This window comes from Andrographis paniculata, unplaced genomic scaffold (assembly GCF_009805555.1).
Source record: "Andrographis paniculata isolate CXL003 unplaced genomic scaffold, ASM980555v1 Contig89END, whole genome shotgun sequence".
In the NCBI taxonomy this organism is placed as follows: Eukaryota; Viridiplantae; Streptophyta; class Magnoliopsida; order Lamiales; family Acanthaceae; genus Andrographis; species Andrographis paniculata.
The window spans coordinates 138,378-161,685 of NW_026137627.1; the positions used below are offsets into that span (position 1 = coordinate 138,378).

Consider the following 23,308-nt stretch of genomic DNA (forward strand, 5'->3'; position numbering starts at 1 on the left):
GAATACAATTCATGAAAATTTTATATATTATTATTCAACTGAAGATTTAAATTGTATTAGGAATACAATTCTTGAAAATTTCACCCTAATTTGAATCCAATCGAGACTACGTGAAACTTTATGTTATTTATTTTTTAAATATAATAGTTACAATCAAACTTAACAAAAAGTTACTATTTTTTCTTAAATATTATGGATATATTATTATTGTTGTTATTATACTAATCCAGGTTCGAGTCGGGTCGTCTTCGAACCCAACTCATATCCATATATTTAAATACTTCTTCAATTAAATGGGTTGTCCACAGTATTTGGGCCTATTGAGTATTATGTGCGGCGATCCTATTGGGCCTATTGAGTACGGGACAATAATAAATGGGCCTATAGGGCACAAGCCGGTCTGTTAAACACGTCGGCCATTATTTTTTGGCCCAATAAATCTGCAACAATGTTTAATTTAGTAGGCCAATATTTTATTTATTTATATTATTGACGCCTTTAAAATAATGATTCGTATGTTTTAGTTTACATTTGGTCATAATTTTCAATTATGGTATTATATAAATATACTTTTTTTTTATTATTATTATATTGAAATTCTCTAATGAGGTTTGGGAAAAGAAATCAATATATTAAATTAACAAGATAATTATAGAATAATGTGTTATCCATCTAGTTCTAGTTATAAGTGAGAATAAAATTTTTGAATTGCAATTGTTATATCTTGTAATAATCTTTTTTCATCACAATTATTTTCAAAATGTGACATACTTATAATTTCTTATTTCTACCTCTACTAAATATATATTCAAAATTCTCTATATTTTATATATTCTTTTATAATAATTATATATAAGTATTTTTTAATTTTATTACATTAAAATTTATTATTAATGCATATTTAATAGTATATTATTTTATGATAGTTATATATAAATATATTTATAGTTTACTTTAGTATATTAAATTTTATTATGAATGTATATCCTATATACTCTATTAAAATATAATTTATAAAATGATAAAAATATATATTATATCATAAACAATACCTTATTATTATAATTATTATCTAAATTCGAAGATTTAGTTATGTAGACTTGACAACCTAATGGAGTATATATTACTATTAGTAACCAACCAAGTCCAAACGTATAATTGTTGCAAAAAGCAGCCAAGAATGGAGGAATGAATGCAACAACTAACACACGAATGCTGCCATCATTTCATTTGTAATAATTGCAATCTTACCATTTTTGAAATTAAAAAAAAATGAGAGAGAGCTAGACCCGAGTTTATTTTTTTTTATATTATTCATTAATAAGTTTTTTTTTTTTTTTTTTCAAAAAAATATCAAATTAAATATATATTTTCTCTATGAAAACTGATAAATATTTTATTTGAATAAAACTTATATTATAAATTTTGAAAACCATGTCCACACTATCAAAGTTTTTCAGAGTGGCACCAATGAAGGGTTATCTATATAATAACTTTATTATTGGAGCATTAGATTTAGAGGACTTTTATATTGTAACAATAATTTGATACCAATTTAATACACTATTTATTAGTATATTTTATTTTTATGAGCTTTAAATTTAGTCATCAACTATTGTTATTCTTATTATTATTATTATTCACGTGAAATTAAATAAATGTACAAATACATAATTAAAGGGAATGGGATAATGGAGACTTGAAAATATTAGAACTAATGAATCAAATGGCCGACAGCCATGATTCAATTGTCCAAAACTTTTAGATACACAAACTAATAATATATTAATTTATAATAATAATAATAATACTATTTTAGACTTAATTCTTTTTTGCCTTTCACTTTTAACTCAGTTGGAAGGTTACAATTTTCTCCACCATAATCATCACACGCACTTTTTATTTTTATTTTTTTTTTCCAGAGCTTTAAAAAGTTTCCCTCACTTTGTGGGTATATATATATATATATATATATATATATATATATTACTTTGAGGAAATACAGGGATGGGATAGTGTTCTTATAAGGTTTGAAACTTTATGGTTTATATATATATATATATATATATATTAGTTATTGAAACTTCTTTAGAATTGGGATGATGTTTAGGTTTTACTATTTTTTAAAATTGATAACATTATTGTAAATATGAGATTTTAGAAAAAATATAGCTAGTGAATAATTAAAAAATATATTAGTAAAATTAATTATTATATATAATATGAATAATTATAAAATTATAAAATTTAAAATATAGTACTAAAGTCTAATTATTTTACAAAAAAATAAAATGAATAATTATATATATTGCACTTACGGAAATGAAAAAAGTGAATATTTTATTTGGGACGAAAGGAGTATATGTTTATTAAGAATTATGACAACAGATTTTTATTGAGAATTATGAAATAGTAAAAGAACAAATTATGAAAATTAATTTTTTTTATTATGCAAATATTGACATTTTTTTTTCCCTATATTAAAACCATTGTCCAACGAAAACCTAAAATAAAATCCAAATTAAAAGAAGAAACAAACTTTGTGCGTAAACATATCCCTTAAAATTAGTTGTAAAGGTTTAAAGTTATGAAATTATGGGATCTTTTATGAAGTGCAATGGGGAGGGGGAGGGGGAGGGGGTTCTTACTTCTTTTCCAATCAATATATACAGATATATTAATCAATTCATATTTTAATTTGTGTTATTTGTATTTATTCACTCAGTCATTTTAGGTTTAACAATTTTATTTTTATAAATATCATTAAAAATAATAACAAACACACCTACATTAACCAAAAATATATAATACTACATATATACTTTCCTCACTCACAAAAAATAATAAATCAATCAAAATATTATTTTTTATATTACTACACAATTTTTCACACCTAATATAAAAAATACATTCATAAAAAAAATACAAAAATGAACAAACCCTATATATATATATATATATATAAATTGTATAGTTAATAAACTTATCAAAAAAATCTCATAGAAAAAATAGCCTTATTTCACAAAGACTCCTTTTATTAAGCAATTTCAATATTTAGAGAGATATAAATTGCTCTTTCATTCTTATATTATTAAGCACATCTTGGATAGATTCATAGTAGTGACAAAATTATTACTTAAATAATAACATATATAATATTTTAATTTGATGAAAAATAAAAAATTGCTCTTTAATTTATAGTATAAATATACGTTACGGACATATTCAAATCAAAAGTAAACATAATAATTTGATAGACAAAATGACATATATATATAATTAAAAGAGAAATACGTATGGTATGGTAATTATTTGAGCATAAATTTTACTCTTCCTATTTGTGAAGCAACTTTTTTTTTTTTTTTTTTTTGAAATATATGTATATGAGTAGCCTCTAAGGTAATCAATCAAATTGCCATCATAAAATTCAATGTCACAACAATCTTCAATCTTAAAAAAAAAAAAATTAGAATCCCAACCTAGTAATCATGCAACACATCTAATATAATAATAATAATAATATATAAAAATATTTTTGATGTAATTATCACAAATACAATTGACCCTACGATTAATTACGTGACCAATAGATTTGTCACTCTCCTATGATAAACTATTTATGAATCCCACATGCAGCCTTTAAATGCATTCAAAATGTATTATATATATTTAATTCTTGTCAAAATTTGTAGGCATTATATATAGAGAAATTTATTAGAGTTTCTTTATTTGTGTGTTTACATGTTGTTTTCTTTCTTTTTTTTTGCATCAAATTTTTTATATGCAGATTTTTATATATATAAATTATTTATTATAAAAACATACTTCATCTGTTCTAATACAATAGTCTTGTTTATCATTTTTGTCTGTTTCAAAATAATAATCATAAATAACAATATCACCATAAAATTACATCTACTTTTTCATTTTTATTACACAATTGCTACTACTTTTTACACTAATACATTGACAAGGACAAATTTTTTTTTATCCATATTTTTTACCATCTATCAATATAATATCAATATTTCTTAAATCTCGTGCCAACCCAATTAAGACGACAATTCTTGAAGGGAGGGAATGAGTATTAGTTCCAAACTATATTAGCAATTTACTATAGGTAATAAACACATTACTGTATTTTTTGTCTTTTTTTAGGTTAGATAGTAATTAAATATGATGTTCCATACTTTTTCCGTTTAATAAGAAAAATATATATATTTTTATTTTGAATGGTCCAATTAAAAAATAATTATTTTATTAAATATTTTATTTTTTCGCAAATACTTTTATTTTATCATCGCATCATTATTTTTACCTTAAAAGTAAGTAAAATTATTTTTATACTACTTTCAATTATTTATTACAATTAAAATACTATTATTTTTTTAAATTTTGCACTAAAAATAAATGTATAAATTATCATTTTTGGAGAAAAATTAGGCATTGAGTACTTACATAGACACACAATTATATAATGATGGTGAATTATATAATAGATTTATTTAGTTATGATAAAACTAGCTGACATAGACACAATTTACGAAACAATACCAAAATTTAAGCCCAAATAACTATTTACATGCGTATTTTAGAAAGTTCTGGTATTATTAATTATTAATATTATAGATTTTTTTTTTTAAAAAAGGGATATGCGTGTTTTTCTTTTGATTTGATTTGAAAATTATAATTTAAATTTGATATTAAAATAATGTATAATAGAATATTTTGTAAAAATAATTTTTTTTTCCCCCGAAGAACTCAAAGTCCAAAAGAATAGAAATTAAGGATTACATACTTATTTTTTTTTATATAAAATATCATATTAAAAAGATATAACTTCCATACAATACATTATATTAAATTGGAGTATTTGTTTTTCATTCAATTTTTTTACTAATTCTAATAATAATAATAATTCAATTTAAATAGAAAAATTATATTGAAAAAAGGGGAAAAAAAAAAATCAAAATTGGATATTGATTAAATTAGTGGGACTGGTTTGCAAATTGGCACCTTTTGTCTGGTAGCGGAGCGGGGGATCACAGAACATCTTGCACGTGCGCCCCTAATCTTTTTACTATTTATGAAACATGCGCCACATTTATGAGGCCAACTCATTCCACTCAGTACCACTTCACTGCCCACCTAACATTATACACCTACACCTGTCAATTTACTTTTATTTATTTATATAGATATTTGATTTATTCTACTTATACTCAAGGGTGTGGTGTTTTTTTTTTTAAAAAAGAAAAGTTTATTTACTATCTAATAACTTTAATTCTTTATGAAAAAAATATATTTTTTATGAAATATTATATTTTATCCTATCATTATAACTTAATTTGAATCCGATATAGAATTTTAAAAAAATAAAGATTTCATTAAAATAATAATAATAATAATAAAATAATCCTAAATACTTTTGAAAATTTATAGAAATTAAAGTAAATGAAAAAAAAATGTAATAAAAGTAGTGATATTTATTATAAATAGTGTTGAATTGAGTGTAATATAAATATTGAGTTGTTGACGTTGTCAAAATTATTAATGAAATAAATTTTACGAAATAAAAAATAGAATGAAAATAAATTTGATGGACAAATAAAATAAATTTGTTTGATTTTGATTTTAAAATCATTAAAATCAAAATCTCACTATTCATTTTACATGGTGCTCAATAAAAATGCATTATATTAATTTCACTCAAATATTATTATTATTATTATTATTATTATTATTATTATATAGTATATTAGAAAATAATGCATTTTATTAGTTAGTGGTAGTGAGTAACAAATTTTGGATAGTTTTGCTCTTTAACTTTATATATTAATATATGGTATGTGTATTATATGTTTATAATTTATATAAGAGTTAAAAGATATATTGATATTAGTATAAATATAGATCAATTGATGATCCGGTCAAGTCAGCGTCTTACTGATTTAACATGATCAATATATACTATATGAGTGACCAATATATATTTATACATATTTTAGTGTATTTATAATACAACATATATTATTATATTATAACTCAACATATGCTGAGATATATATAAACATATGTCCATCACCCATATGATATATGTTAACCTGGTCGAATCAAGCTTAGCCGGATCAGCACGGAACCTGCAACCGATTAATTTTACTGTAATATGAAAGCAATACTAGACTGGCACGACTTACAATTTCTCCCTAGTTTCGGTTGTTTCGAGCTACATAGGGCTTGTTCAACGCTACAAGTGTTTGTTTTATTTTTGTTTCACCTTGTGTCTTTCTTTGTGTTGGATTTTCGGACGATTTACTTGTGTCTGTCACATTTTTTTATGTGTATTATGTAGATTTTGTGTTTTCGAGTGGTTTTGACTTTAAAATAATTATTTTATTAATACACTTTTTAATTAGTTAATAACTATATATTATCTAAATTTTTATATCTACTTTAATGGGATGAAGAAAATATTATTTAAGATAAATTAATCTCACTTTCATATGAGAGATTCATTAATTTTTATTGTAAAATTATTTGTTAATTTTCTTAATTTCATACTTTAATTATCTAAAGCAAATAAGTATTTATATTGGATAAGACCATGTTTACTTGGAATACAAACTCAAACTTTATATTTGAAGATTTGAAAAAAAATCTATACTTTATAAATCTCATACTGAAAAATTTGAAAAAAAAAAATTACATCTTATAAATCCTAAATAAATTTCATTAGTATGAACCAGTTTGGAGGAATTTTTAAAAGAAATTCATACGAACCCAATCCAAAGCATACAATATATACAAATTATTTTTCAATTACTAAATATTCTTTACATAATCATTTATATATAATTTTTTTTTTCTTTTTCAATTGATGCATATTTTCTTATCATTGTTCAAATTTTATGTTGATTATAGAAGTATTGACATATATTAATCAAATTTAGTATGAGTTGGGATTAAGATTCACTTTACAATTAATAATCATATTTTTTTGAAAAAGAAACAAAAACAAAAAACTACTGATGTAGGCATATATGTATCATCACAGGTAACGATCACTATCCTCAGATATACGTATATATATACGTGCTTATACGATGTACGCTTCTGTCGTATCAGTATTTTTGCACGTATGCGCGCGCGTGTACACGTACGTACATTTATATATATATATTTGGGCGGTTTTGTCTTTGACAATTCCACGCAGTATTATTCTCTCCTCGCTTGAGAAAATACAGTATGGCTAACCATAGAACCGCCTCGCCGGAGATCCGACCGGACGGTCTCCGAGTCATAAAATTACTCGGAAAAGGCGCCACCGGCACGGTGCTCCTGGTCCACGACGACTCCGGCGGGCAGCCATTCGCTCTCAAGGTGGTGGAGAAATCGTCCGTCCACCGCAACGCCGATCGCCGCGCTCGCCACGAAATCTCCGTCCTCCGGCGAATTTCCGGTGCTGCCGTGGCCCATCCTTTTCTGCCGCACCTAATAGGATCGTCGGAGGATCAGGAATTCATCTGCTGGGGAATTCCGTACTGCCCCGGCGGCGACCTGAACGTCCTCCGTTACCGGCAAAACGACCACGTGTTCTCCCCCGCCGTGATCCGATTCTACCTCGCCGAGATCGTCTGCGCTCTGGAAAACCTCCATGGCCAAGGCATCGTGTACAGAGACCTCAAGCCGGAGAACATTCTAGTGCAGCAGTCCGGGCACGTGACGCTCACGGACTTCGACCTGTCACGTGACCTAGCGCGGAGGAGATCCGACGGTCCAAGTTTCATACCGGAAGGAAAGGCGGTGAAGCGTCAGCCGTTGGATCAAAAACTCACCCGCTTCATAAGTCGCAAAAGTGGGAAACGCGACTTTTACAGCAAAGGTTTGTTGAAGAAGGCCAAAAGCGCACGTGTGTCGCCCGTGAGCCGCCGGAACCCTAGCGACGACGACGACAACGTCGCCACCAACGAGCGGTCGAATTCGTTCGTCGGCACGGAGGAGTACGTCTCGCCGGAGGTCATACGCGGCGACGGACACGAATTCGCCATCGATTGGTGGGCGGTCGGAGTTCTCAGCTACGAGATGCTGTACGGAAGCACGCCGTTCAAGGGGAAAACGCGGAGGGAGACTTTCCAGCGAATACTGGTGGCGGAGCCGGAATTCATGGGGAAGCCGAACGCATTGACAGACCTGATCGGGAAGCTGCTGGAGAAGGACCCCACGCGCCGCCTGGGGTACCGGCGCGGTGCGGGGGAGATCAAGGAGCACGAGTTCTTCCAGGGATTGAGCTGGGATTTGCTAACGGAGGTGTTACGGCCGCCGTTTCTGCCTTCAAAAGACGAGACGGAAGTGACGGCAGATGGGACGGGGATGAAGGAGTTCTTCCGGCAGATGAAGCTCCCGCCAGCGCCGTTATGGTCGCCGTCACTGGATGACGTGTCGCTAACGGACTTCTGACGCACGTGTAAAGTCCGTGGGGGTGGGGGGGATTTTTTTTTTTGTAATTATTAGAGGTGTCTCTGTGAATATACTACTATAATAATGGAATTAATTGGAAAGTCCGGCGTAAATTAAGAGAGAGTGTCAGTGGTTAGGGGCGCAAATTAGAAAGTTGATGCGTTGTAATTTTAACCTAATCTGATCATCATAATGAATTAGCTGCGGCGGCGCGTGATGTACAGTGGCCATTGTGTGGGTGTGGGAATACAATAAGAAGAAGGGCCACAATTTTTGGGTTGTTTATGTAGTTTCACATAATTTCAGTTATTTAATTTTTGTATTTGATGCAGGCAGTTAGTTAGCTGTGATTGAATGGAATCATCTATATTCCCATTTAGTTTGAATTGATATAGCACTTCTTGTATATATCGGTCTCTATTTTAGTAGTCCCGTGAAGAATGACTCGGTGGTGCCCGTAAGGTGACGTCATGGGTGTAAACCCCCGATGCTTCAGATCATTTGCCTATAATTTATTTTCGTGTTATTGATTTATATCTCATGTGATGTAATTACTGTGGTAATGACCTCTATTACATTGTACTAATAGAAATATTATAATTTTTAAAAGTATTTTTTTTATTTTAAATACCACCTTAAAATTATTCATATTGAAGCTTAAATAAATAAATAACACCAAGGGTATATGTATATTTATTAAAATTTTGTTATAATATTTTATAGAATAGAATATATTTTATTTAGAATCATATATATTAAATAATAAAAAATAAAAAGCAACGGAGCCTAAAATTAAAAATATTTTATTGAATAATGTAAAATTCTAACAATAATAGTACGAACCGATCCATTGATCAGATCAATTTCAATAATTTTCATTTGAACTTCAAATACTCATTGATAAATTGTAAGCTAATACTAGTTTGTTTATTATTATTATTTTTAATATTTATGATTCTCAATATACACATGATTTTATAAAAAAAATATAGTATATAATCACAGATAAAATAATAAAAAAAATATTTTTACAGTTTTAAATAATAAATAATTTTTTTAAAAAAGTAAATTTAAATACTAAAAAGATGACGATCTAAATGTTTGAAGAAATAAAAATCATTAGAGACCCAAAAGTCCCAAATAATATTTTACAACGTGTAAATGTTTTAGAGTATAAATAAGCACATACAGACATATATATATATATATATATATAGTATATGGTTTGTTTGGTTTGAAATGTTTTGTTGAAAAAGTAGTCTTTCTTCTTCATCTATGATTACTTAGCCGAAGTGTCTGTGCGTCGGCAGGAGAGATTTTGAATATACTAATTCGGCTATCCTTTAGTAGTCTATTTAATTGAATACAAGAATGCATGGTGGCTATGACCATAATAATTGCTATGCTATGCACCTACAGAAAAGCCTCATCCTAAAACCTTTACTGTATTAATTAATTTCAACAATACTTGCGGATAATTAATGCTAATACACTAGTGTGTGTGTGTGTGTTTGTTCTTAAAGTTGATTCGATCAACAAACGTTGTTGTTGGAATACTAGAAGCTTTCTCAAGTTTCAAGATTCCCGCCACCTATACTATAAAAGGGTTAAAATAAAAGAAAGAAACCCCATTAATAAGGAAAAATGGAATTGAAGTAAGTATAATATGAACAACCTCAGCTTGGCTCTCATGTAGCACCAAACACTTCACACTGTCCCAAATGATTATGATTTATGATTAGGGGCCAAAAAGACAAGGTGGGGTTTTTACCCCCTCTCTCTCTCTCTCTCTCTATATATATATATATATATATAATATAGGTTTGCTTTGTTGGGGTCCTTCGAAGGGAAGACCATGGAATGGACTTTAGTTTGATCCATCTGTTGGCCATATGACTTAATTTGTTGTCACCTGCTGCCTGCCTGCCTTTCCCAATTTCTTCATTTTCTTTCTTTCTTTCTTTATTAGCTTCTACAAATTAAACATTGGATCGAGGAGCACCTCGTGTCTGAATGTTGTGTTTCCTTTGGGTTCAAAAGTTTTTGTTAAGGAAATTCTAGGAAATCAAGATAAGACGATCAAAGACGCAACAATTTGGTAATTCAGTGCGCTTTCAAGCCAGGAATTTCACTGTAAATACGCAACACATGTTAAACATGTCAATAATATCTAAATCATATCCCTAAAATTTAGAATATAATACCTAAATCATATTTCTAAAATCTTTTAGAATAAAATCAGGCTTCATGTCCCAAACAGTTTTGATTGTTGAATTAGATAACATTTAATGTGATATACTTTGAGACAAATATATATAAATTTTCACCTCTTTTTAAAAGTACCAAAAATACGTGAAAACATTAAATATATTAATTTTTTTAAAAGAAAAACTAACATAATTTTGCATACAGGTAGAGTAAATAAAAACAGATGCATTGTATAAAATCTACACAATCATTAAATATATAATAACATTAAAATCAGTAACTTTTAAACCAATAAAAAATTAGATTAAAAAATAACAAAAACTCTAGAAAATCAAAATTTTGGTTCCAAGTTGAGTTGAAAGCTTAGACTTTCTCCAACGAGCCGATCTCCTGCTGGGCTGCGTCTGCGTCTGCGTCATCTGCTTGCTCGTGTTTATCCATCGATCTGAGTCATGTCTTCATCAGCATGGCTACACTAAAATTACAGCTCACTTGTTCTTTTTGTGTTGAACTAAAAAATGGCTGAATATAACACACAACAAACGTGAGATTCGCGGATAGACAACAGATTCAGATTCAGTAAGCAACATAAAGAATTACCGAGAAGCCTATTTCGCGTTGTTGCCATTCCAAGTCCCACGTCTCCAGAATTTGAACGGCGAAAAGGTAGGAGAATCTTCAGCTTGCGAATTTTCTGTATTGTCCGATGCCATTTGCTCGTTAGCCTCCAACAAAATACTCGGATCTCGCCAGAATTTTATCACATGGAGGCTCTCCTCATCCGTTGTCCTCTGCAACGCTATGCGCGATGCGTATCCTTTCTTCCTCATCTCGAGGCAGATTTCTAAGGGATTATTATAAGTGAGTGTGACCAAGTATAACCATCCCTTCTCTGAAAGAAGCTCGTCAGCAACAGGCAATATCTTGTCAATGACGGTCCTGCCATTCTCCCCGCCGGCCCAAGCAGCAGCAATGCCACCGCGACCCACCTCCTCCTCTGGCGTCGGGACATAAGGTGGGTTCACTACCAAAACATCCACAGACTTAGATAGTCGACTCTCTAGTCCTGAGGCGATGTCAGTGTTTATCACCTCGGCGTCACACCCGTGCGCTCGTAGTGTTTCACGAGTTACTTTCACGGCATGGGGGTTTATGTCTGTCGCGATATAGTAGGCACCAGAGTCGCCTTTTCCGAGCAGAAGAATTAGTGATGTGATGATATAGCCACTACCACAGCCGATTTCCATGCAAATTGAAGGATGGTGTTCTAATAAGTTGGCTCTGTCGGCTAGTAGCGAGTCGACCAGCACAAATGAATCATCGCATGGTTCATAAACTTCAGGATGCGAGCTCACGAGGTTAATCCTAGCGATTTTGGAGGCCATTTTGCAAGAGGGCGTGACACTCCTGTAAGAGCCGTATAGTGATTTGTTTAGTAACTAAAATTTATAATCCAAATGAAAGAAATCGCATGTAGAAAAACAGAGCAATGGGTTATGACGACGTGTATTTAAGAGAATCAACATGTGAATTCCAAATTCGATACTATTACAAGATCAAGGGAAGAAACGGGCTGTGAATTTTCGTGCTTTACCAAATCATAATTGCAAGAATCCAGTACTGGACCACCTAATACACTCATCAACCCTACCATCGCAATACATCAAACTAGAATCCTTGTAAACCCGGCAAAAGACATTGTACAGAGGTGACGAATAGACAACAGAAGAAATGAATTAAAATAAAGATGAACTACCTCGTCTAGGATAATTGTTCAAGTAGGAAGGTGAAAATGAGGAAAAGCTAAAACTTGAATCTGATTAACTTTGATTATCAGTTTATTATACACCAAGATGTCTGTATACTATTGAAACGAATTAACGTACTGAATTTGGGGAATTAAAGCATTTATTGAACAGCTAAAGTATTTCTTAAAAGTTCAAAAATTCTTTAATTCCCCAAAATAACTTACATGTCTAGGCAATTGAAACTAAGACGATTAAGCAAAGCATCAGTTTCAATCTCAAATCGCAATGTCTAAAAACATCTAACAGAATCATTCTATTTCAATAGGCTAAGTAGAGAGTGCTATCATCGAAAATCTACATCGCAACCCTAAAACTAATAAAATAGGTTTTCGGGAATGAAATCACAAAATTTAAAGAACCCCACTAAAACAAACACAGAAAACGCACAAGTTGTTCTAAAAAAAAAATTATCGGCCACAATACTTACAGAGAAGAGAAGCTCGCGCGCTTACATCCGATTTTTTTTTTTATTTTTCAAACCTTGGCGTGAAGGCGTGAACGGCGGACCGGCTGTGACTGGGGAAACAATGGCAACTCTGGTGAACAGCAGGTGAGGTGAGGAAGAAGAAGAAAGGAAAAGCAATGGTGCGAGGGACGGCGTTGGCTGTAGGTAAGCCAGGTTTAGGGTGAGTAATTTGTTTTTAAATAATAATACTAGTAATGACTTTATTATTTTTATATTTCTAAAATCCTAAACCTCCCCAGAGATTTCCTCAAAAATTTCGTGTCTAAACTGCCAACTTATCCGATGGACACATTGGTTTGGATCAGCTCGAGCCACTTCGATCTAATTTATAGACTTATAATGACGCACATGAGTAAATAAAATGGGCCTTGAGCATTTTGGGCCAAGCCCAATTCTCAAAATAGCTCTAATGAATTAAAGATCTGTATACAAAGCAATTAGAATTGTAACCGAATAATATTTAATTATTCGATTAAATATTTGTTTCGTTTCGAATCTGAAATTAATATTTGTATTATATTCGGTCTTGAATATAGTTATTTATATAAAATTTTAAAAATATTATTATTAATAAATTTTGTTTTGGAAATATTTGTGTATTTTATATTTTTATACAATGTAAATATTTTTTATTATCGAATATTAAATTTTTATATTTGTCGCTTCATTTATTTTTGAATCAGATTGGATCGAATTTTAAATACTAATATTTGTGTATTTTATATTTTTATATTATGTATGTTTCTTTTGTCTAAAATCCCATGCTTTTATTAGCATACTGTGTTTCATCGACAATTTTTTTCATCTCACAAAATATTCTATCATTAATTATTTTATTACCGAGCTTAAATCAATTTTTTTTCAAATTTTATAAAGAAGCATACATGTGATTTATTAACACTCTACTATCGTTCCCCACAGATAATTTATTTGAAAATCGCTTATTGCATCATCATCATCGTAATAATAATAATTCATTATTCCCTAAATCAAATCACCATCAATATCAATTCAATCCCTAAAATTGAAATACACAGTGTAGTTTTCATCAATGGCGACAGAAGGAAGTTCCTCCTCACCCCTCTCGCCACAAAGCTCATCAGATCATACTCACTGATACCTTTCCTCAACCTGAAGCTCGATCCCCGCCGGAACCCGTCGTCCGCCAATCCGCCGCCGCAGCCGAGCGTCACGCTCGCGCCTTCGTTGTAGAAGTAGCACCCCTTCTTCTCCTCAGATAATGTTTACAAGCGGATCTCTTTTGGGCCGAACAAGTGTTGGGCTCTTTCTCACTTTTGGGCTTGACCCATATATATTTGACACGCAACACACTCACACTTGATCCGTGATTGTTGCATTTGTGCACCAGCAGCTTATTACTCAATTAATATGTCTTGGAGTGGAGTGTAGGTGTCAAATTGTGTGTGATATATTATTTATTATATATATACTTAATGAAAATGATAATAAATATAATACCTTTTTTATTTAATAATAAACAAATCAAATATTAAAAATATCTAGATAATACTGGTATTAAAACCAAGCAAATAATTGTAAGCGAGCGGAATTTGATTTGAACCACCCAACCTTCACAAACAATTAAAATTGACTATGACTATGAAGTTGACACACCACACAATAAATAAATAAATAAATATACTGTCTCTTTAGAATAATTGAAATTAGATTGTCCTAATACTAGTACAAATTTTGATTAAATCAAAAACCTTCCACTTATTTATTAAGTAAGTCTTTATTGTCATTGTTGTTGTAGATTTGTAGCGTGCGTGTCTTCCGACGGTTACGAATGTACAATACAATGTTGCCTCCAATAATTGATTTTCCAATGTTTGATTCAATCCAATAATAAGATTAAATTGTCCTAATATAAAAATTAGTTTCTTTCTTTTTATGTTTCTAAAATTCTCATTATTTTTATTTAAAACATACATATATATTTACAAAATATATTATAGGATTTTTTTTTTAAAGTATTAAATATAAATTTACAACAAAACATTTCTAGTGTGTTTATTTGGAGGTTTGGAAGGATTTACTATATTCTTAAAAAATAAAAAATAAAAAAATAATTTTTCAAAAATATCAAATTAAAAATTTATTTTTTATTTTTTATATTCTACTAAAATTCAATTTTAGATTCAAATTATCACGTCAATACTTATTTAGATCACATCATACTACTGTTTCAATTCAAATTTTTTACTATTCAAATCTCAATTCAAATCCAAACCTCCAAACAAACACACCCGTCACTTTTTTTTTTTTTTTTTTTAAGGTTGTATTTGTTTGGGATTTTTTATATGATTTTTATTATTGATAAAGTATTTTTTATAAAATCAAATTATATTTTTATTTTTATTTTTATTTTTATTATATTAAAAATAATTATATATATACAAAATATTTAATCAATATTTATGTATATTACATTAAATAATCATTTCAATTTAAAATTTTATTATTTAAAATTCATACTCATTTCAATTTAAAATTTTATTATTTAAATTCAATTTCAACCCTTCAAACAAGCACACAGTACAACTTTCTATAAAACACAAAAATTTTACTTATAATATATTCTCTCCACCACCTAAAAATGTACTTAAATGTACTTTGGGTTACTTTTCTACGATAAAAGAAAAATATATCAAAACTTTTATAAATTTGTATTAAAAACTAAAATAGAAATATTTTTAAATGATAAGCTAATAAAAAAATAATATTCTCTCCATTCCACTTAGGCCATCCACAACACACAAACCCATCCAGGGTTTCTTCCCATTCTCTCTCCTGTGCCACGTCAGTTTCTCGTCACGAAGAACTCCAACTATATTTTACATTCACATCAAAGAACCCTTTAAAATCTTTACTTTTTCCACCTCATTAAATATTTTATCTATTTATAAAATAAACTTATATTTTTTCATTATATTTTATTCTTATAATATTTAATAAAAATAAAACAATTATTTAGCATAAATAAATAAAATAAATAAAAATAATAATTTCACACTTTGCATAATAATTAAAGTTAAATATTTAATTTTTTTATTTCTTGAAAAATATATTTCAAATTATAAATATTAAATAAAATTTTATATAACAAAATTAGAATATAATATTTTAAATAAAATAAATTATTATAAATATAAATAAAAAAGTATATATTATAAATATTATTTTTAATATTTATTGAATAAGAAAATGGACCATGGCCCACAAAAATTGGAAGAAACGGTACACTCGCAATGTACCGTTTCTTATGTTAATTGGTGTTTTAATTTTTTTTTTATTTAATAAATGATGATGTGGGAGGCGCTTCTCAACAAGCGTCTCCCGTTGTGGATGGCCTTACTATATTCAAGTTGTTGACACCCAATGTGAGACGGAGGTAGTAATAAACACAAATTCACCTAATAATAATAAAAAAAAACTATATAACTTTTATTTAAACACGAAATGAAAATGCATAATCAAAAGAGTTGTTTGTTGAAAATTCCAAATTATTTCGAACTAAAAATTAATTTCAAGAAATTTCACAAAACTCTGTTTGTTTATGTAAATATATATATATATATATTGTATTAGAATTAATTTCAAGAAAGTTCACATAACTCTGTTTACGCATGTGTATATATATATATATATACATATATTATTGATTATAAATTTGAAAAATCATATACCATGTATAAAATTATGCTTTATAAACTGTAGTTTTTATTTACAAAAAAAGTCCAACGAACATTCAAAACATAAGTAAGTATGAATTGTTTAATTTTTATTTACATAAAAGTCCAACAAACATTCAAAACATAAGTATGGATTGTTTAATTTTTATTGACAAAAACAGTCCAACAAAGTTCCGAAACATAATAAAAATAAACCCATGAGCTGCTTCCTCCTTATCCGTCCTCGGTGTCATATTTTCCTTGTTAATAGAAAACATATCAAATTAAAATTTAAACAAAATATAATAAAGGAAAAATCACTAATCAAACACACTAACCTTGTAAATAAAATAGTAAAAATTTGGGACCATGAATGTTGGTTATTAATGATTTTATTTAATAATTATAAGTTTGATTGGGTTGAACAAGTTTGCCCTAAAATCTGAATTGTGAGCTGGAGATACTGACCATTGCCCACCAACTTGTCCCCCTCCATATTTATGACTACGTTCAACACGCCCTTCTTTCAATTTTAACATATTTCATTTAACGTGACTTGATTTATCAGACTTAATTTGCAGATTATATCAAAAATTTATCTAAAAGGCACTTAACTATGGTTACAACATATTCCCACGTTATAAAAAAAATAATAAAATATTTAAACAAGAAATAGAAGAAAGAAATTGAGTCACGGGGCGGGCAGATTGCAAGAATCATACATCACATGATGATGATTATGATTCTTGTTATCAACCGTATCAAAACCAACAAAATACATGTTTGTTTGTATTGTTTCCATCAGACTTTTAATATTTATATAAAAAAAATAAAATTAAATATTTATTTATAATTTTTTTCTATTATATGACAAATATGTTTTTATTCTAAACATCATATAATATTTATTCAAGATAATATTAAAGGTTTATTTCAATTTTTACCAATTTTCTATTCACAACTCAAATATAAAAATTGAAACCCGACAGACAAACAAACAAAAGTTTTGTTTACATAAATAGTTATAATATTAATTATTCTAGATCGAAATTATATCTGATATCCTTTTGTCTTATAAAATATAATTGAGTATCAAATTGAAAACTCATGTCCAAACGAAGTTGTACAGTCCAATACATCTCTCTAACTTCTACTACAAATATGATTACACACATCTCTCTCATAGCTTCAACACAAATAATAATATTATCATTACATATACATGAGTGTGTGGATCCCATTAAGCATAATAATATATACATGTGCTCTTCCACATCAATCTCTGCCTCTCTACTGTCTAAATATTGATAAAAGCATATAGCTACAAAATTTGAAATTAAATTAAATTCAAAATATTATATATACACATTTATTTATTCTTAATTATTTTAGTAACATCGGTGTGGATCCATCCGGCGTCGGAGTCCGGGACCTTCAACAACAGCTTCCGCTGCAAACCTCAGCAAAACCCAAAAACCAGACAGAAATCAGCTGTAGAGGCACATTTACAGTAAAAATCAAGGCTGCTGATAAATGGCAGACTGCAGTGGGAAGAGACAGGTTGGTGGGTAGTGTTTGATCCACCAATTTGATGATAGCAATAATCATCATCATCATCATCTATCTCCTCATCCGTGATTCTTCCTTGTCCTTATTATTCCTACATATAACCATCATCGTATCCTCCGATCCGTTGCCGACGCCATTATTTCTTCACGAATCGGAATTGCACCCAAATCCAAACATCATGCATCCGCATTCACCGATTTCGCCTAATTTTCTGCCAACGGACGGATAATTTACTCCGTCGGCGATTTTGTCCTGTCGCTTTCGTAGAATCCCAAAAAAGGGTTTCGATCGGAGTGAAACTGTCTGTGCGTCCTGTTTGTTTGTGTTTTTCTAATTTTTTTTCGAATTTTCACTTGGCACTAACGTTATCGCTTTTTCTTGGTGGAAAGAGCTTTGTGCCGCCGCAAGAAACCATTCTTTGCTTTCACGAGACTGAATGGCGATTTTTGGAACCATTGTCTTATTCTCGATTGATTAGGATAGGCATAGTTGTGCAAATTAGGCTTCCCAGGCTTTACCTGCAATGATTTTTCGATACTATAAATATATGCTGTAATATTCGAGCAGTAATTGTGCTTGGTATTCTTGAAAATGAGCTCGCCGTTATCGTTGTTGCTGTTGGTGGTTTTGAGTGAGTTGTTTGGGTATGGCTTCTGCAAGGAGTGTACCAACACTCCGACGCAATTGTCGTCGCATACTTTCCGATACGAACTGCTGGCGTCGGGCAACAAGACGTGGCAGGCGGAGATGTTCAATCATTACCATTTGACGCCGTCCGATGATTCGGCGTGGTCGGGATTGTTTCCCCGGAGGATGTTAAGGGAGGAGGAAGAGCGTAATTGGGCATTGATGTATCGGAAATTGAAGAATTCCGGCGGCGGCGGCGGCTCCGGAGGTCTGCTGAATGAGGTTTCGTTGCACGATGTCCGGCTCGATCCGAATTCCCGACATGGCGAGGCTCAGCAGACCAATTTAGAGTACTTACTGATGCTGGATGTCGATAGTTTAGTGTGGAGTTTTCGCAAGAACGCCGGCTTGGAGACTCCCGGCAGGCCCTACGGCGGTTGGGAGGCTCCGAATGTCGAGCTCCGCGGGCATTTTGTTGGTCAGTTGCCGCACCTTTTCGTCGAAATCCCCTGTTTACATACTCTGTTTTTGTTTTAGACCATGTCCGTAGCATTGTCCATATTGCTTTATGCTTTCGTTATTCATGTCGACCATGTATTGCATTTGCAGGGCATTACATGAGCGCCGCAGCACGAATGTGGGCAAGCACTCACAACGACACGCTCAAGAAGAATATGGCAGCGGTAGTGTCTGCGCTCTCGGCTTGTCAGGAGAAGCTTGGGACCGGATATCTGTCTGCTTTTCCCACGGAGTTTTTTGATCGCTTTGAAGCGATCAAGCCGGTTTGGGCGCCGTATTATACAATCCATAAAGTATGTATGGCCTCTATGAAATGATCCTCTTATTTAAAAGCTTAAGTGAATACGAAATAAATAAATAATAGGTGTTTCTTTAAAGGGTAATCTTTTAGGTAATATGGTTATTTAATATTGTCGTTTGTGATGGATTTGGATTTGGATTTGGATTGGCTTTGTGTATAATGGTTCGATTGATTGTTTGGTGTTGGTGAAAGATATTGGCAGGTCTTTTGGATCAGTATACTTTCGCCGGTGACGGGCAGGCGCTGAAGATGGCGATAGGGATGGCGGATTACTTCAACAAGCGCGTGCAGAATGTGATCGCCAAGTACACGGTCAAGAGGCATTGGCAATCGTTGAACGAAGAGACGGGAGGGATGAATGACGTGCTCTACAATTTGTACGCCGTAACGGTGAGTTGTGTCGTCAGATTGGATGTCTTAGTTTGTCAAGTGTGGTGATGTTGTGATTGAGATCATGTTGTTCCTAACAGGGTGACAAGAATCACCTGATGTTAGCTCATCTCTTCGATAAGCCGTGCTTTCTTGGGCTTCTAGCGGTTAAGGTATCACGAGGGATTTGTTCTTACGTCGTCTGTACAACGATCTTGTCGCGAAGCTGTTTGTTGTGTTGTTATCTGTTGTCTTGATTCTCACAGGCTGACGACATCGCCGACTTTCATGCGAATACTCACATCCCCGTGGTGGTTGGATCGCAGATGCGCTATGAAGTTACCGGCGATCCCCTTTACAAGGTTCGCCTACTCTGTCCAAATCCAACACCGTTTCGCTTTTCAATTCAAGACATCAATCGAATTGATGCAATACACTGATGTATGTTGTCTTAAACATTAATGTCAGGAAATCGCGACGTTCTTCATGGACATCGTCAACTCTTCACATAGCTACGCGACAGGAGGAACATCCGTCAGCGAATTTTGGTACATAGTCAAAAACCATCACTCGATCTTTCGGGATATCTCGTATCATATCATGTCTTGTTTACTCTCTTCGATTCTGGACAGGTATGATCCCAAGCGACTAGCTAGTACTCTGCATACAGAGAATGAGGAATCGTGCACGACGTATAACATGCTCAAGGTGTTCCTTCCGAGTTAACACTTGTCTGCTTTGTTTTTAGCAAACTATACGACGAATCTCTCCCTCGACTCTTTTGAAAACCATCTTTCGATGTCTTGATTTGAAGGTTTCGCGGAACCTGTTCAGATGGACTAAGGAGACAGTGTATGCAGACTACTATGAACGGGCTCTGACTAACGGCGTGCTGAGCATCCAAAGAGGGAGGGAGCCCGGCGTGATGATCTATATGCTCCCGTTAGGCCATGGCACGTCGAAAGCCTTTACGTATCATAAATGGGGAACGCCGTACGATTCATTTTGGTGTTGCTACGGAACAGGTGAACGATTCAAAGGATTCTTCATCCTCCATTGTTGTTGCTAAGCTCATATTCGCCCTTTTCCATTGTGTCGCCTGTAGGAATCGAATCGTTTTCGAAGCTCGGAGACTCGATATACTTTGAAGATGGAGGAAAGGTTCCCTCTCTTTACATTATACAATACATCAGCAGCTCGTTCAATTGGAGATTGGCGAAGATTTCATTAAACCAGGAAGTCGAGCAAGTCTCGTCGTCCGATCCACGCACTCGAGTCACCTTCAAGTTCAGTGCGAATGAGGTTTGTCTCGGAAGCAAGCGTACAGTTTCGATTCTATGTACGATTACGTGTGCCTTTTAAGTTGTTTTCATTACGCAGCAAGAAGCGAGTGCAGGCGAGGCGACGCTGAATTTAAGGATGCCGGTTTGGACATCGTCAGATGGTGCGAAGGCGACACTGAATGGCCAGAATATACTCGTCGCAGATCCAGGTAAAGCTCGATCTTTCCTACCTACTATCTATCGATTATTACATTCGATGATTGTCATGGTGTTAAATTTCTTAATCCAGGGAAGTTTTTAACGGTCACTCGAGCATGGAGCCCCGGTGATAAGCTCATGCTGGAGCTGCCTATAAGTCTAAGAACCGAGGCAATCAAAGGTAATGCCGGATGCTATACTGGCTTGTTTTAGTGTTGTGGTTGTTGACAAGTTTTCTCGGATCGATCATCAGATGATCGGCCAGAGTTCGGATCAATTAAGGCAATCCTCTACGGCCCCTACCTTCTAGCTGGATATACTTCCGGCGATTGGGATATCGACGCCAAGTCGAAGTCCGAATGGATCACCCCGGTCCCTCGCGAATTCAACTCCTTCGTGATCACCCTATCCCAAGAATCATCGAAGCAGTCGACGGTCGTTTTGACGAGCTCCAACTCCTCGCTAGCAATGGATTCCATGCCCCAACCGGGCACCAACGCCGCCCTCGCAGCGACTTTCAGGCTCGTCCCGAAAGAACAGGGGAACTTCTCGGGGGCAGGGGACGCCCTTGGCAAGACAGTCGTGCTCGAACCGATTAACTTCCCCGGTGCGACTGTCGTGCACTATGGAGACGGCAAGAACCTCGGCATATCGTCGTCGTCATCGTCAAGCACCTCCCCGGCAGCCGGCTTCCGCATGGTTCCTGGCCTGGACGGAACGAAGGGGTCGGTGTCGTTCGAGTCCGAGGAGAAGAAAGGGTGCTACTTCTACAATGACGGCGCGAGCGTGACGCTCAGCTGCGGCGGCGGATCGCCGGACGATGGGTTCCGGCAGGGATCGAGCTTCAGGTTGAGGAAAGGTGTCAGTGAGTATGATCCGATAAGCTTTGTGGCGAGAGGGGTGAGGAGGAACTTCCTTGTGTCGCCATTGATGAACCTTAGAGATGAAAGCTACAGTGTGTATTTCAATTTTAGTAATTGACGATGATTTGATTTAGGGGATACTTAATTGTTATGATGATGCAATAAGCGATTGGAAGGATTTGAAAGCATCGTTGCTTTGTATACGAGATCTTAGCATAAGCTAATTTCTATTTTATTTTGATGTCGTTAGACAACTAATTAATATTGTAATAATTAGTTATAATCAGCATATAATATAAATTACTCGTATAATACAAACAAACAATGCATATTAATAAAATTCATATGAGCTTGTTTCGTTAATGGGCTTGACCCGATCCAGCCCATCGGGCCTCAGCCCATTTAGTGCATGCGTTTAATCGGTTTATGAATACGATTAATTTGATAATGAAGAGAGAAAATGGAGCCTAATTATCTATAGATATATATATATATATTGTGCATGGAAATTAATCAGAATTTAATGGTAAATTATATTTAAATCTTGAAATCAAATAACTACCGGCTACGATAAATATTTTGAAAAATCCAAATTACCACTGTTCACTGGCACATCAAGTTTTTGATCTTATTTCAAATCAATTTTAAAATTAACGGTAACCAAACTTAATTTCATAGAGTATTATATCTAAATTAATATCGTTGTATGTTAATTGAATTTACAATATTAGCATCCATTTGATTATTTCAACCCCGTGATTCTAACAATGTTAGATAATTTTGATTAAATACGTAATAAAAAATTAAATTGTTTTACACCAATAAAACAAAACCTAAACCAAACAAATAAATATAACAGTAAAGTAAACCACCATCTAATATACCAACTTAGTTAATATTACTCCGAAATCATTTCAGAAAAATATTAATTTGATGGTTGGCCAC

The 23,308-nt window shown here is 32.4% G+C and overlaps 3 protein-coding genes across 3 annotated transcripts; 2 read left to right on the plus strand and 1 right to left on the minus strand.

Annotated features, from left to right (window-relative positions):
• Positions 1-7,211: 7,211 nt before the first annotated feature.
• Positions 7,212-8,923, plus strand: LOC127242996 (serine/threonine-protein kinase UCNL). The gene has a single exon (XM_051262816.1). The coding sequence runs from the start codon at positions 7,246-7,248 to the stop codon at positions 8,455-8,457; it is 1,212 nt and encodes a 403-aa protein (XP_051118773.1). The 5' UTR covers positions 7,212-7,245; the 3' UTR covers positions 8,458-8,923.
• A 1,992-nt stretch (positions 8,924-10,915) lies between these two features.
• LOC127242812 (uncharacterized) lies at positions 10,916-13,125 on the minus strand. Its single transcript, XM_051262508.1, has 3 exons — positions 12,901-13,125; positions 11,266-12,072; positions 10,916-11,187 (listed from the first exon to the last, which is right to left on the minus strand). Exon 2 carries the CDS (start codon positions 12,048-12,050, stop codon positions 11,274-11,276), a length of 777 nt encoding a protein of 258 aa, XP_051118465.1. The 5' UTR covers positions 12,051-12,072; positions 12,901-13,125; the 3' UTR covers positions 10,916-11,187; positions 11,266-11,273.
• A 4,908-nt stretch (positions 13,126-18,033) lies between these two features.
• Positions 18,034-22,598, plus strand: LOC127243017 (uncharacterized). The gene is made up of 12 exons (XM_051262850.1): positions 18,034-19,308; positions 19,440-19,642; positions 19,843-20,040; positions 20,121-20,192; positions 20,286-20,381; positions 20,488-20,567; positions 20,652-20,727; positions 20,834-21,044; positions 21,125-21,321; positions 21,400-21,511; positions 21,592-21,681; positions 21,754-22,598. The coding sequence occupies exons 1-12, from the start codon at positions 18,795-18,797 to the stop codon at positions 22,479-22,481; spliced, it is 2,577 nt and encodes an 858-aa protein (XP_051118807.1). The 5' UTR covers positions 18,034-18,794; the 3' UTR covers positions 22,482-22,598.
• The last annotated feature ends 710 nt before the right edge of the window (positions 22,599-23,308 follow it).

Excerpts from the sequence above, each read along its gene's own strand:
- LOC127242812 (XM_051262508.1), bottom strand. The coding sequence starts at position 12,050 with ATGGCCTCCAAAATCGCTAGGATTAACCTCGTGAGCTCGCATCCTGAA.
- LOC127242996 (XM_051262816.1), top strand. The coding sequence starts at position 7,246 with ATGGCTAACCATAGAACCGCCTCGCCGGAGATCCGACCGGACGGTCTC.
- LOC127243017 (XM_051262850.1), top strand. The coding sequence starts at position 18,795 with ATGAGCTCGCCGTTATCGTTGTTGCTGTTGGTGGTTTTGAGTGAGTTG. Across the intron at positions 20,193-20,285 it reads TTGGGCTTCTAGCGGTTAAG|GCTGACGACATCGCCGACTT; the intron begins GTATCACGAGGG and ends TGATTCTCACAG. Across the intron at positions 21,045-21,124 it reads TTGGTGTTGCTACGGAACAG|GAATCGAATCGTTTTCGAAG; the intron begins GTGAACGATTCA and ends TGTCGCCTGTAG.